The 16,481-nt window shown below is 36.1% G+C and overlaps 1 protein-coding gene across 1 annotated transcript in view; it reads right to left on the bottom strand.

Annotated features, from left to right (window-relative positions):
• The window catches only part of MMP16 (matrix metallopeptidase 16), a 163,922-nt gene that overhangs the window by 73,973 nt on the left and 73,468 nt on the right, over window positions 1–16,481 (bottom strand). Inside the window, exons 2-3 of the mRNA XM_054385354.1 lie at window positions 9,128–9,276; window positions 1,394–1,516 (exon numbers count right to left, since the gene is read on the bottom strand). Of these exons, the coding sequence (XP_054241329.1) occupies window positions 1,394–1,516; window positions 9,128–9,276 (272 nt within the window). The remainder of the gene's footprint in view (window positions 1–1,393; window positions 1,517–9,127; window positions 9,277–16,481) is intronic.

The following is a 16,481-nucleotide window of genomic DNA, read 5'->3' as shown; positions in this document are numbered from 1 at the left end:
ATTGCTATGTAACTTCCTCAGAAACAGAAATTCTAACAAAGACCCTCTCCACCAATAAGCATAAAGTGAGAAAGATTACTAAACAGTTGCCACAGTCTAATATCAGGCTCCCTTATTTGTTATTGTGCTAATGCTTTGGGTGACAGTATACTAAATATACAGGTGGCAGGATTTAGAAATCCTGTAATGAAATAGAGGATCAGATTGTACAAATTAGTGTCAGAAAACCATACTTATTTGTGGGTGACCGTGTATGCCTTGTCACATGTGTGCACACTCAAATTTTAACACGCAGATCAATGTGAAGTGTTGTAGGTAAGCATTCTTATTCTAACCAACTATGAGTTACATTCACATTATTAATAAAGCCACTACAACATACAAAGCCTAAGGCAATTAGATCTCTATTGCTTGAAGATATATCAGTGTGTAATGTCTTAACATAGCATCCTCAAATTCAGACATAAGCCGTAGTATCGATACACTTACTAATAAAACTCTCTTCACTGTGGCATGAAGAACAGTCTGTATGGCAATCACAGCTTATGAACTTAACATTTAATACTTGGATAGGTTCACAAATAATAGCACCAGGTAACGAATTCAGAAACTATTTTCTGCCTCAGAACTTACCCTTGTTAGGTATTATAGGAATCCCAATGAGACTGTGTAAATTTTCCAACAGGCTGTATTGGAATCCTGGGTTTGCTGACAAATTACGGATTTTTACATTACACACGTGACACTATTTGCTTGACAGAGCTCTGTTAAGCACACAGTCTGCATCTAAGTCTCCCTGCAAAGATCAGTTTTCACGGTAGGCAACACACTGTGTAAACTACATGCCAGACTCAGGAGTTATACACCTCTACACATATCTGTATGCCCATCATTCACACAGCCAGGAATTGGTTGAGTCAGTGACTCATCAAATTATAAACAAATTCATTTGTACTTAAACCAAACCTGTAGGCACCTAGATTTCACAGAGACTGACTTGTTTCAATAACCTGGTTTACATACTTAAATTAGAGACCTGCATTTCATTACGCTGCACCTAGTTACAGAGCAATGCTCCCTGAGAAGTTGCCAAGGCGGCTGAAAGGTAAGGTTAAGGACATATTGGGTGTTAAAACAATGCTGAAAGCTTTAGAAAATTTAGGAGTTACTAAATCCTTGCACTTTTAATCCAGGAAAATAATTTGATTCTTATGTAGCACAGACATACTTGTAAAAAAAGGCATCCAAATCAGCAACTTCATCATGGATTAATAATAAATTTCTCAAAATATTGAAGAATATTTCAGAAATTTATAGTTACATTTTTAAAAAAATATACATTTTATATATCTATATAAAGCCATTTATGTACCCATATGAACATCTTTAGTACCTGTAAGTGATATGTTTGTGCTGCCATTTCTGTCCTGTTAACGCATAGCGTTTCCGACGAATGCTGAATTTGGAGCTACCTCTTGTTTGGTCAGGCACACCACATCGTGGTTTCTTCATCCAGCTGCAACAAACAGCACCACAGAGTTAGAGCAACATGAAAGAAAAATCATAACAACTGCAACTAATAAAAATATTATACTTTTTTTTTTTAGTTACAGTATTATCAATTTTGTGTCTACCTGCAACAATGAATAACAAAAAGAGCATCTATTTGGTTACCAGAAACACAGATTTTGGAACTTCACTGCTTCCCATGACATTCAGAAACCCATTTCTTTGTTGTTATTTTTCCTAGACTTCTTTTGCTACAACCTCTGAAAAAAAAAAAAAAAAAAAGACTTCCCAACTGGACAAAACTTCAGTCACTTTTTACTGAGTCATTCAAGGTCACTATGATCTGTATTACTCATCTGCTGAAGGTGAAGTACGTACAAAGATTTAGTCAAATCCTTAGTTTCTAAATAGTTTTTTGTTTTCTGTGATCATTCTTTTGTCTCATTGTCATGATGTTTCACAAGCTTTGAGATATTTTAATCAAAGAGCCCTGTCAACCACTTTTTTTTTTTAAATCAAGACATTGAAAGCGATAACTTCATGATTCTATTAAGTTTTTCTACCTTACTCTCCTTCCATACCATGAAAAGTATCTCATTGCAACTGTAATACTCCTAGTGGAGATATTCAGCTCAATAATTCTGCTCCAGAATATGTAATGCTCGACACAACCAAGCTGAAAAGGTCAAAATCACAAAAAACAAAGATTTCAAAATTAGGATGATAGCTAATTCAAAAGCAGTATCCTTGAACTGTTTCTCACTTTTTAGTGTAAGGGGTTTTTTAATTTGAATTAAAGTGAACAGAACTCAGCTGAAGTTATATATTACGAGCTGAAGAGCTACAGAACAATTTACCATCAGGAAGATGTTAAAAGAAATCTCCTTTGCTACTTTTCCAGTTCATTTGACTTTAATTCTATCATGCCAAATAATTACTAATGCAAAAGCTAGAGTTTTCTGATGGTATTTACCACAAGAGCAACCACACCCTAAAATCAGGCTTGGATGAATGAAGATCTCAACATTAAACCAGGATTTAAGCATTGTTTCATAAATAAATACACACCCAGCAGTTATAAGTATGTAAGACTGGATGACAGAAACATAATTTGAACTGTCATCTCAGAGTATAGACTCCTTTTAAAACACATGCAGGTAACAAAAACTTAAAACCAAACAAATCCCAAAAAAACTAAATAAAACCCAACCACCACCAAAAAAAAAAACCAAACAACTACCCAATCTCCCCTCCTCTTATTCAGCAGCTCTTTCTTTTTCAGAATACACAAAATGAAGAAAATCTTGTTTTGTTCAAAAGAAGACATGGAATATTTGCAGTATAAAGGAGGATCATGTGTGTGTGTGTGTGTGTTCACAAAATTGCACAGTCTAATGACGTGGTTGATTTTTCAGTTCCGTACTTAAGGAATGAAATTTGCATTATAAGTTTCACTCATACTAATACATACAAGGCAAATTATATTGCAAACTGAATGAATTTTTAGAGATGGGCTAATCCAGTCAAAATCAGCCACATTTTTCATAATTCTGTGTGAGGAGGTTAAAGAGTACAGCCAGACTTAGGACACCTCATACACACTATAGGTGTAGATAGATAGCAAATCGCTGTTTAAATGCATAAATAGGAGCTAAGCCCAACAGCCTGTGGGGAAAATACAGTTTTGTGTAGACAGTACCAAGATGGCACTGCACCCCACTTGCACTCATAAAGGCTATAGAAGTGTCTGCAAAAATTTGATGAGTGATACATCCATCAAGTAGTACAAGTGGTAAGCCAAAATTTATGAATTTGCCTGTTTCATATTTACCTGTTTCAAGTAACAAACACATAATTATTTGCTCTGATCTCTGTTGTGATGTGCATGGCACATCAATCAGTTGACTCTTATTTGTATCTGCAAGTAAGTGCTTGCAAATATGGCAAAATCTATAAAACTTTACCCCACCAGCATTTGCTGAATTTCACTTCAGGTTCTTCCGTTCTTTTTTAAAAGAACTGTCAATTCAGCAAAGTAAATGTTAGCAATTTCTGGGATTAAATATTGTTTAAAAGTTTCACTTCTTCTAATTATAAAAGAAAAATGAAGGGGGAAAATCTGATCTTAGTTACAGACCAAAAAGCAATCTATTCTCCTAAGTAAAACAATATCATATTTACAGTTAGGCAAACACAATTGAATTTGGCTCAGACAGTTGTCAATAATAGCTTTTCTCACTGCATGATAGATCAGCATGCAGTTATAGATTTTAATGACAGGGTCAGTTTAAATTTTGCTGTTGAAGCTGCACACATATTTTAGGAAAATATATATGCATAAAAAAAGATCAGTGTTCTCACCTTAAGGTGATATCACTACATCAAAAAGCAAGGAATAAAGCTAAAACATAACTATTACTGTGCAAAAATGTCTTGTATGAAATATGCAATATATCATTTAAAACTGTAATGTTTCAAGGGCAATGTCTTTAAGTCAAATGAATTAGGCCTCCTTCCTTTAAAAAAAAAAAAAAAAAGAGTTTAAATTTAGCTTAACTGATGGAGAACCAGTTTAATTACAGGGATTGCTCACTGGCAAGCCAGGGTAGTGTAAATATTCCAGGTTGTGAATTTAAAAATTCATCTTCAAAGCTGTTATTTAAATAATCTCTCAAGTTATGTCAAAGGTTCAATACTCTTACATAAAATACTATTAGCATAAAACGTTTTACACTTGACATTTAATACAAAAAGTCAAGAACTGTAGCATGGATTCAAAATTCAGATTGTATTATTTTACTAGAACTACAGACAATCCATTTTTAGTAAAGCAAAACTCAGCCCAAAATAAATTGTTAGACAATTCAAGCAGCCATTACTTGTACTTGTATTGATTTGGAAGTGGTATGCACCTAAGAAGAACATTATGCTTGCATCCTTGCTGATTTAGATGAGCAGGGAACGTTCCATGCTGTCATGCTCACTACTGTTCTTACAGGAGGACTGGGACTGTGGTTCAGGCACAATATAAATCCTAATGTAAATCAAATGGAAGCTTTTGCACAAGGGGCTCACAAGCTTTCAGGAAACTATCTTCACATAAAATTTAAGGAAAGATGCAATTTGCAGCTGAAGAGTTGGACTATCACCAAATCCACCACCTAGATATTAGGTGAGCTAAATTTAGCAGTAGAATCTAAAACAAAAAAAAAATTTACACGATTAGTACTGGAGTTCAGCATTTTCCAACACAGAAACAAAGCAAAATGTCAGCTTCTGTCACATAAAATTTCCTTTAAAAAAATTAATATGCTAAGTATAGTGAGTTTTTTAACAGTAATTGTTCTCACACTGGCTGGGAAGAAGACTTCTGTCAGTAGTAATCAATAAATGCTCATGACAGTTGAGGATACTCAGTGTGCAATATCCTATTCCATCTGGAGAGGGAAGTGACAAATAAAACATTAATTTCTATTTTCCCCCAAATATAGCCACTCTAGTATTAGATGATCAGGGTCTTCCATGTTCTTCATTCCTTATTGGTGTTTTCTTGTTTGTTTTGGTTTGTTTTTTTTTTAATAATTGTTTTTAAAAGGAGCATACTTGTAATGATTTTGCCTTGCTTCATCTGTCTGCTTCTGAAGTTGTAGAAATCTTTTATGCAGCAGCCCCTCAAAATTAATATTTTATCAGTACTCAATAAAGAGGTTTAATTGTGACTAATGTACTCTATCTGTAGACTATGTCACATCAAATTCCTCTCAGCTCCATTAGTTTGAATCTTGAGGAGCTATATATGTCAAGAGAATTAAAACAGTTTAGACTCACAGAATATCTGAAAAGATTAAAATAAAAACATGCAGCAGAACTGTAATGCTTTTCCAGTAGAGAAAGCATTAAAACTGAACTGCTCATAACATGAGCCAGTTGCTTCACCAGATTTTGTTATTTGATGGTTAAGAGAAAGAATCTCTGTATCCTCAGTTTCTTAAGCCTTCAGAAAAGTTTTGGCCTAATGTAGAATCAAAACACTAAAAAGCACTAAAAAACATTTGGCTAAATGTTCCCCTCCTCTCTTATCCCTTACCAAAACTGCCACTTAGGCTATATAATTTTTTTGGTAGTGGTGTTTTGATTATTTTTTTTTTTTTTTGTGGAGTTGTAGCAAAACAGAAAAATAAAACGAAGATTCCAATTTGACTAAGTGCAACTCGGTGGCTGGAAAAACTGCAGACATTTAAGAAAAACTACTGAATGGTACCTTGAACTTCTTGGGAGGAAGGATAGGTAATCTTTTGAAACATCTTCCTTTTCTCTACTGCACTCTGCTATTACAGGACTTTACTAACACTCCTCTAAGTAATAGGAATTAGATGAAGATTAATGTCAGGTACTGTATTCCATTCCCTGTCACCAACAAAGATTCATTGGCATTGAATGTTTGCTGTGGATCCACAACCTTATAGATATAGCTTTCGCACAACAATATTCATAAATAAAATAGTCCACTGAGTTGATTTAAACAGCTCAAAATGTATTGTTCACTCTTACTCTGTGACTGATAATTAATACATAAACAGCAGAGACCACATACAAATATGATTATATCTTAATGATGAACCTTGAAGTAAACTTGGATTGGAGATTATCTGGACATTAAAGTAAACCTACTTGCCATTTCCTTGTAAAGGATGACATTAAAATAAAATGAATGCCTTGCTCTTATTGCCATCCTATCAGTATGCCAAGAGGTTTGTTTTGCAGTTTAAAGGGATGCATGACATGTTTGGGAAATAAACATGTACAACAGTTTCAAGAAAAGACAACAACTAGTCTTTTTCTACTTAGCAAGTTTGGTTTAGGAAGGTGAAAGATCAGGATGCCAACAGTGCGTCCATTTTCCAAACTCTCCCTTTTAATGAATCATGTACTCTGCCTGGTGATTGTAAATGAATCACAGGAGATACTGCGACACCCCATGCAAAGGTCAGACAGCGTTTGCATTGCCTTTGCCATTGTCAGGATACTTGTGTTCAGACCATCTCATATTTTCATTGCATTTTTGTGATGTCTTTCTACCACTTAATTCCTTATCCTCAGCAATAAGTGTGCATCATGCTTTTCAAGCCTCTTAGGCAACAAATTAAAAAAAAAAACAGCAAAAACAAATGAATGGTGAATAACATAGGGGAGAAAAGAAGAACACTGTTCACATTTATGCATACCAAAACACTCATTGAGGGATTACCTTTTGTTCAGAGCAGCAAAATCCCACCCTGGAGACTTTCGATGCTGCCGCTGCAGGACATTATTTTACTGTTAATATCCCCAAAGCTATTTCCTATCAAGTTACTGCTATAATTTCTTTTAATTGTTTATCCTTCTAAAGACAAAAAGGCACATCATAATCTCTTCAACACATGGTACAGTAGCAGGTAAATCCTCATGCACAAGAGAACATATTGTTTTACTATGTGTCTGCCGTACTCTTGGTTTTGTAATTCCAACTTTGTATGGGATTGTAACAGAATAATCACAGAGAAAGAAATGGTCAACTGTTACATATTTATGGCCAAAACAGAATACATATATACTTTCTACTTAGATGAAAGGGAAAGTTGTTTCAAAGTTTTACAAAATACCACCACAAATGAGCAATTGCACGGGGGAGCGGGGAAATCATCCTTTGTTATACGGTCATATTACCCATGAATATTCAGTACTGTTAATTGATGGCAACTTCAGGCCACAGTTTAATTAATGAGTTGTTTTGGGTTTTGTTTTGGTTTTTTCCCTTCAACACCAATGCAAATGTGACAAGTAAGTAATGTACCAGTTCTGTTCCCAACCGGGCTCAAGTTAACACAACTCCAAATCCGTAAGTAAATGCAGAGTTCATCCAGCATGAGTTACGTGTACCTAAGTATGGCCATGCTTTATCTTTCTGAGTAGAAGGAAATTATGCATCAAAAGGTTTGGAAGACTCAAATATCTACCAGATGGTAAAATCAACGTTTTGGACTGCTGCACTGATGGATTTGTTTGTCTCTTGCATGGCAGAAATGAGACAACCTTGCTGACATGCTTGCCAACAATGCCAGTTTAGCTAACAAACCACTTCCCCTTGCAACTAAAGGATTTTTTTTTTTTTAGTTTTTTTTTTTATTTATTTTTTTTCCACCTCACTAGCTGATACTTTAAGATAACAGATCATCTTCACTTCTCCTTAGGTTACCACTTTCTTTCTTCTCAGTACTGCCAGAAGATTATTTTCCTTTTTGTGAATTATATTGCTTCTTAGAAGCCTGCCACTAATGTGTCTTTAAAGGGAAACTGGTGACTGGTATAGCAGCACTCTCCCCTCCAGGATCAATCACTGAAGCTGTGTGAAGAGCCTAGTCTCTCTACCCTGCAGACTGAATCATAAACATACTTTTAAGCATAGTTCTCTCAAGGCATTTACTGCTGTTGTACTGCATGTTCTGAGGTCCTTTAAATTCCTAAACTGAGGGATGTGTGCTCAACTCACCTCCCCTTAGGGGAGCCCTAAAACCTGCTTTGCTTTAGTACTTTTCAATGCATTAACGTGTGTGCCAGTGGAAGAGAATTATTTTTCCAATCTTACCAGCATTTTGAGTAGTCTCTTCTCTAAACTCTCAATGACAGAAAAATCATTCATGTCAGCTACTTTACCAAAGAAGAATAATGAAAGATGACACATCGGGATGGGGTTGGTAAATGGGAACTGAAGAAGGATCTTTTTTTCTATCCTAAAAAGTATTTTAGAGAATTAGTGGAAACGTTACAATAAGGTGATGTTGGATACATAGTGACAGCAGTGTTTTGTCAGTTTGCTTTTCAAACAAAGTAACTTTTTCCTAAAATCACAAAACACTCTTCATTGCATTTTAACTGGAATGAATCCAGCAATCACTTCAAACCTTAATACCAGATATGTTCTCTTAATTGCATACTAATACTCTTTATTGTTATTGTTTTGATTTTTTTCTGCTGCATTTTCTTGGCAGCTCTGTTTCACAGTTTCTCTGTGTTCAGTCGCAGTAGAATCAGACACTGCCAGCCTTACCAACTTCAAAACTGCAAGGGGCAGGCAAAACTATTCCAATTTTATGGCATGTTCAAATGACCACATCTGGTCTTTTGTTACTGGGAACCATTAAAGGAATGAGCCAGTTGAGTGTGATAAATTGTTTTTCAATGAGGATAAGGGAATTTACATTAAAGACTTTCCAGTAAGAAAGATTCTTTCTACTGTATGAATTCTTGCCAATTTTGAATAGGTTTCTCCACTTCCACACTGATAACCTTTTGGCCCTTTAGTTAAGCTTGAAACATTTTCATTCCAATCACACGTCCAAAGGCAGCAGCAGTTAGGCAGGTGACTACATGAGAACAAGAAATACAGAATATATATTTATATTAAAAAAAAAAAAAAGGCAAGGAGATAGAGAAACATTTTAACTCCCCATTTAAAGCTGCAACACTATTTGGATATCCAGGTCACCCTGCTCCATGTGGTGTTGTAAAGTTTTTCCAGTTCTTTTTTACCCTGCTTGAAAACAGAAAAGTCAAGAGCAGTTCAGTAACGGTTACTTACTCAATTGTGTTCCTGTCCACTTTTCCTGTCATATTAATGCCATAGAACTGCTGCATTGCAGCTATAGCTGATTGCATGGTTTCTGCAGAGCGCAACACCGACATTCGGGGGTCAGTTGGTGGAAGGTAGCCATACTTTTGTAACCATACCTGCAATGACAAGTGCAGTGACTATTAAGTAGAAATTAGAGGTAAATAAAAAGTAATTACTTTTGACCATGTATAATGAAGCTTCTAATTCACCAAGCATAAATTCTGTTAGTTTGAGTTGGGTTTGGGTTTTTTGCAAAGAAGAAATTCTTTGAGGCTTTTGTTTCATCTCCTATATTAAGGATTTTGGTGGTTTAAAACTTAAAGTGTTTTCTACTCTACTCTCTTTATTATCTGAAACTAACTACATCAACTATTTAATTAATGTATTTATTTATTTGAAGTCACAACATAAGCACTTAACCCTGGCTCCAGGCACTTCAAGAAATTTTTTAAGCAGACAAAATATAAAACCTATCCTATATGCCACGTAAAACTGCACAAAAATACTCACCAACTACAATAATAAATCCACAATAATTCTCACACAATTGCACTGTATTGTTACCTCTCAAATAATATGAGAGAGAGGGTGGGGACACATTGAGCTTTCTGAGAAGAATGTCAAAATCTCATGAGTATAGGTCAAGCAAGTGACCAGGAGACAGCAAAGTAACAGTGCCTGTCTCCACTTACAGGAAATTCCCTGATAAGATGATGTTCCTTTTCAAATCAAGATGGGATTAATGCCAACTGCTTATGCTCTTAATTATGTAGAAGTGAAAAGGAGAAGGAATGATCCAAATAACTGAAAGCTTTCGAGGTTAAAGCTTATATCTTAAGAACGCCTGGAAAAACGCTCTGAATCATACTGTCTCTTGAAGTAACATTTCATAAATAAGTAGTTGCAGTTATCTTAATGTTTCTAAGCAGTCTCAAAATCTAGCCTACAAAATACAATGTAATACTTTTGAGACAATGAAGCACTGATGTATCTATAAAAATGCCTTAGTTTCTCATCAAAGGACTGGAACTACTCACTAGAAATGCACATGCATTGCCAATCTACCAGAAACCATTAAATGGTATTGCTGCAGCCTCACTTTCCCCAGTAATAATGTACTTGTAACCCCACAAATCTGATATTCTGTTCTGAAGGGAAAAAAAAAATTAAAAATTGGTTCATACACTTCTTTCATTCAGTTTCCCAGATTCTGAATCATTACATTAATGCTGCCCACCTACTCTTTCTATATACTGTGTTGTGGGCTCTGCCTGCCTCATACAACACTCCGGGGGTTTTCCTCTGTTTATACACACTGTTCATGCACAGCCTAACACCAAACTCTATAATCTGAAAATTCCAGCCTTAAATTTAGATTGCAGAGCCCACCCCATTCAATTCTGTAGTATGTTAACCATATTGGTTGTATACTCTTTTACAGACCCAGTGGAGAACCTCATGGTGGATGAACTCATTTCTATGGTTCACTTTACTAACCCTGAGGATGTATTAAAGGTGAAGATTGTCTCAGTGCAAACAAAAGATCAAACTGGCACTAAAGGTGGAAGAAATCTTCAGGTTATGAGTTCAGGTATTTCTAATTTAAACAGGTTTACTTTCTCATAGTGCGGTTCAGACACAATCTCAACAATATTGTGGTGGAGCTCACAACAGGGAGATATAATACAGACAGGATTAAGACCCAGTCTAGCCTCATTCACCTTCATACTATCTTTGTATACAGTAGCCATTCAAAATTAAGAAGGAAATTTTGTTTAACAGCTGGGAAGATGATCATATTTCCAGTAGAAATTAATTGCTACAATCTGCACCTACCTCCATGTTTCCATACTCCTTTCACTTCTTTGGGACTTTTTTCACTCTTCAAGGGTGAAATTTTAAACATTGTTTGTGCTAGACACAGATTGTGACACAAATAATGTAGTTTGCATGTTTTGCACAGGAAGTCTCTTTTTCCTTCCAATATTGAACAATAGCTCTGAAAGGCCAACTAGAGCAGCAGGTTTGGCAAGAGCAATGCAATGCACGAAACAAACCCATGGACGTAAGGGCTGATTTCAATGTAGTGTGTCCCTCTGGACTGATATTTACAATGAGTGTACTCAAGAATGTGTGGTTATTCTGTGAATCACCTTCCTGAGTCAGTAATATCAAATCAAAAGGTCAGCCAGGGAGGAATAGTAATTCTGAGCAGCATGTCACTGTTGTGTAAAACGATGCCACCTTCTTAGCCAGAATTCGGTATGCAGACACAGAGCATGGCTTCTCATGAAAGTCTTTAGTGCTAATGGAACACAAAATTGTTTGGTAGGCTTGTGAGGCCACCTAGCACCACCCAAGACAAACCTCACTGTGGGATAATTGAAGGAAACAGCGGTATGGGGTTACAAGCAAACATATTTACCAGGAGCTAAACCTTCAGATATCTGAATTATAAAAGCTATACAGACAGCAAAAATAGCTTGGGGAGTACTCCTCATGTGTGGCAGTTTCAGGCTGTGCCTGGAAAATTTTCCACAGATCTTGAACAGAAAGTAGTAGAACGTAAATAAATTACTATAGGATTTTAAAATAAAAATAATGATAAGGTCTAAGTAATGCCATTGCATAGAAAATAAGCGTAAAACCTAGTTGTGTATACTAACTTTCTCTCTATTTGGCTTCCTCGCTCTAGCAGATACTAACTTATGCTTCTGCTGTCTTTGCTGACCTTGGCTGCATTGGTTTGTCGTGACTAACTAGTAACAAACAACTCTCTGCTCTTCTCTCTCCTCTATTTACAGGGGGGAAGGGAGCAGGGAGAGGAGAAGCTGTTGGTGGAATCCTGGTTTCTCCAGGGGAGTTCTTGTGTTGTTTATAAATTGTAAATATATGTAAATATTGTATATTTTGTACATATTCATTGCATTTCATTTTAGATTGTAGTTTTGCTTGCAAGTACAGCTTCATTTACTTCCAACTGAGCTGGTCTGGCAAATTTTATGTTGGAGGGAATTTTCAACCCACCACATCATGGGAGAAGTAGATTGAGAGGAAAAACTAGAATGTGGCAGAGTGCCACTGCAGAGAGAAAACGAAAAAAGATCTGGCTCAGAAAACAGCAGGAGAGGACAATGTAACCTTTTCCTTTCTAAAGAGACTTATATACATGTTAAATATGTGATAACCACTGCCTGTCATTGAACAAAGGAAGCAGACCACCTGGATCTTTCCTCAACCTTCAAAACTGCAGCTGTAAGAGAGAGCCAAAGTACCAGAAAGTCAGGTGCTACTCTGAAACCAAGTTTCTTGTCTTGAAAATTCAGACAGATTGACCTCCAAGACTAATAACTGAAGAATACTTGGAGCTAGTAACACTTGGTAGCACTAAATACCAGCTTTCTGTCCTTGTGAGACAGGATCCTGAACTAAGAGACAACAAATGTGGTTCCTGTTGCATTCCTCAGGTTTTTTATAAACAAATTTTGAAGGACCTTGGCTTAGTCTGCCAAACTTATGAAATATGACCCTCAGACCTCCTCAGGAGGGGAAGCTTGACTTCAAAATTACGTTCTAAATATGTAGGAGGTTAAAACAACAAAGAGAAAAAAAAAAGGAATAAGACACAGAAAGTGAACAAAGAAAAACAATTTTCTCACGGTCTTGTATTTTTAAGGCAGCCTATAGAAGAAATTATGATTACAAGAATTTATCCTTCCCCATCTACTGAAATGAGATGTCTTTGCCTTAATGCACTTCAGCGATGACAGTGCAGTGTTGGTGAGTCATCCTGAGGAACTCATCTGTCCTGGAACAAAGGAAGAGTAAAGCAGACCCATCTGACATGACATTTGAGATGCCAACTGAGACCCTTTGCACAGAATCCAAGAGCGCGGATATGTCCTATTCCTTTACCTAGTTTAGAAAAATAAAGTACTGCTACTTGAAGTGAAATTTTGGGCAGGATTTTCTTGTCCTGCAGCTGAATGAAAGCCATGGTAACCTTTCATGATAAATGCAGAAAAACACAGCTGGAAGACAATGGGTTCTAACCACTTCCCTGTCTATTACAGTACTTTCCTGCCCTGCTGCCATGAAGTTTGCCTTACATACTGAATCTCTGTTACTGTATAATTTAAGCCTGCAACTTCTCATTTTACCTGCTACAGGGGAGGGGAATTGATTATTCCTCTCACCTCTGAAGCAGCCTTTTATGTATTTGAGCTCTCTTATATGAGTCACTCTTTTGTAAGTTAACTAAAGAAGCCTCTTTTGTTTAATCTTATTTCACTGTCCACATTAACCTCCAGGAAACTAGAAGCTAAAGTCTATCTTTACCAAGCTTCTGCTTTGCACTAGATTCATACATTGATTCCCAGCATTATCCTATTAACAAACATTGGAGTTTGGCTGAAGCATTAGGAGTAATTCAGAACAACAAGGACTCTCTGCTTGGGGGAGGGGAAAAAAAATAGAACTAAAAATTAGCCTAAAAATGTTTGTTCTCACTAATTCAACTTTAAAGCTTACGTTCCATTTATCTATCATTTTTTAATCATAAAGCCCTGCTTTACACACACTTTCCCACCAGAAAGAATTCCTTCATCATAAGTCTTTTTTCATAATTGTAAGGACAAAGACAAACAGAATCCACCAGTGATGGAAGCTGTAAAAAGTCCATGCAACAGTCCATGGAACCTAGTAAGTGCTCAGCACACGAGCTGTAACCTTCCAGATTTCAAATATTGGTTAAATACCTAAGGTTTGAGGGGGTTTCTGCCATGATACAAAGATCTTTTCATTTTAGTTTGTAACTGCACTAATGCTATGCTACACAGATCATCTGGCTATGGAACAGATAGCAGTATGTCATATGGCTGGCTGTTTGTCTCTAAAGGATAAAGCAAGGACTTCAATCATTCAGATCTTCTCTAGTTTTGTAAGAAAGAGGGCTCTTAAAAATGGTATATTGACACCAAACTGCTACTAAAAACAAAGAAAATCCATGTATCATCAATAAAGATTAAGTAGGAATATTAATATAATCAGTTCCAGAAAGCTAACTGATTTTTAAGACAGAAAGGAACTTAACAACCAATGATTAATGTTCTTGAATGACAGTATATAGTATCACCTACAGTACAATTATGTTCTGTGAATCCAAAAGCTTTGTAAATCAAATAGTCTAATAAAGCACAGATCAAAACAATTTCATAAACATCTTCAGTAGTGCAGCTGCACAGCATTATTATTCATGTATTCCTGTTCCTATTTTTAGATTTTTATCATGCAAACAAAATTCCTATCTGCACTGAGTAAAACTCTGAGATCTCAGAATTTCAAAATATTTTGACTTTTATTTTTTAATGCACTTCCAAAGTAATTTATAAATGAAATTAAATGTCTGAGCAACTCAGGAGATTTATTGTTTTCAAAAAGCACACATTTAAGAATCCAACTTGCATTGATCATCATCGGCACCTTCAAGTTCTGATGTCATTTTGAAGTTAAATTGAAGGACTTTACCATTGCATGGACAAAGAAACTAACTCCAGAACTTGTATACATATCATTTGATCCTTTCTCTATTTAGGCCAATTAATCATGGCTAATAGCATGGTTTAATTGCAAGACCTAACTATCACAGTTAATACTCACTTTTCAGTAACAACTTCATCACCAGATAGGTGGAGGTCCTTAGAAGTATTTACACAGAGCATTACAGACAATCTTCTGTTGTTTTTCCTACAGCCTATCTCTAATGCTACCAGTTTCCTAGTGGGTTTTTTTTTTTGTGGGTTTGGTTGGTTGGTTTTTCTTGAGTATTTCTCTCACTAGATACCACACACGAGAGAACTATTCTGTAAATTCACATCAATGTCACATATTAAAAAAAAAAAAAGAAAAAAAGAAAAAAAGGCAAAACCAAACCCAAAAAACCTATGACAAGAACAGAGTGCAAAAGATCTTACATACAAGGAGTCATCTTCTGACCAAGCAACTATCCTATCAATATGCACATGCCAAAAAAGAAAAAACCAAAAATATCAATTTGCAAAATTTAGTTCTTCAGTGACCTAAATTAAAAAGTGACCAAATTTTCTTGTGAAGTACTGTGACAATCCAACCCCCCCCAAAAAACCCCAAACCAAACAATTTAGGTGTGGTAGTGACATACTCTCAGCCACGTTACTGATGCTAATATTTGTTAGGGATAACAGAATTTGTAATAAGGTCTTAGTAACTCAGAAAAGTCTGTGGGGCATCTAGGTTGCAGTCTGCACTGTAGTAAATACTTAGATGCAGTACTAGAAGTAGCAGAGTTGAGCTCACAGTGGGCCAACAAAGAGAATGAATTAAATCTCACTGAGTTCAGTGTTGCTGCAGCTACATAGTTAAAAATTAGTTAAGGCATCTTCACCTCTCCTAGTATATATAAAATTATACTGTTTTTCTGCATCAGGGCTACAAAATAGATGTGAAAAAATCAACATATTACAGAGTCTCAGATATTACAAAGCCAGATTTATCAACACTTGATCATATATATACCTTTTCCTACACGATATCAAGAGAGAGGGAACATTTCCCCAAACAAGTATATGGTGAGGAATAATTTTAAAAGGGAGTTCCTACTCCCAGTGAGAAGTGTATGCACTCCATTGCAAGAATCAACTGCATGGTTAGTGACTCAAACCAAATTCAGAGTCCAAAGGACTGGAAAAAGCAAAACAGCAAAATATATTCAAAACTTTTCACCAATTTCCTCTCATTTCTAATTTAAGTTTAGTAGTTTTACTGCCACACTCATACATGGGAAAAACAACATAGATTGAGAACAGTAGGAAAGGGAGGTGTAAAAGAGTAGCCAGGAGCACCAGGACAGAGCCATTTGCAAATCCCAGGCAGGTTGGGACCTACCAGCAAGTGGCAAACGTGGTATCTGAATGTAGCACTGTGCCCAAGAGCCTCTGAAATAACTTGGAACAGGGATCAGATACTACTCAGGTCTATAGGCAGGAGTTACATGGCTCATTCACTACTCCTACTGAGTGTCTGTACCAAGAGTGGGTTAGTGTTACAACAACTATGACACAAATCCTTGTCCTGGAAAGAAACTCTTTGTACCTTGATCGTTCCCTGTAACAGTATGCACATTTATAACTGCAGAATGTAGACCTTATTCATTAGTAGCTTAGAGAAATGTTCTCCAGTCACTAACAGAAATCTCCAGAGAAGTCTGGCATGGACCCAGACCAATGGAAACACTGCCACAAATAAATCTTACCGTTCTAGTAAGTGTAAATACTCAATCATAGAG

Source organism: Indicator indicator, chromosome 12 (assembly GCF_027791375.1).
Source record: "Indicator indicator isolate 239-I01 chromosome 12, UM_Iind_1.1, whole genome shotgun sequence".
Lineage (NCBI taxonomy): Eukaryota > Metazoa > Chordata > Aves > Piciformes > Indicatoridae > Indicator > Indicator indicator.
This window is presented reverse-complemented; position numbering and strand designations above follow the sequence as displayed.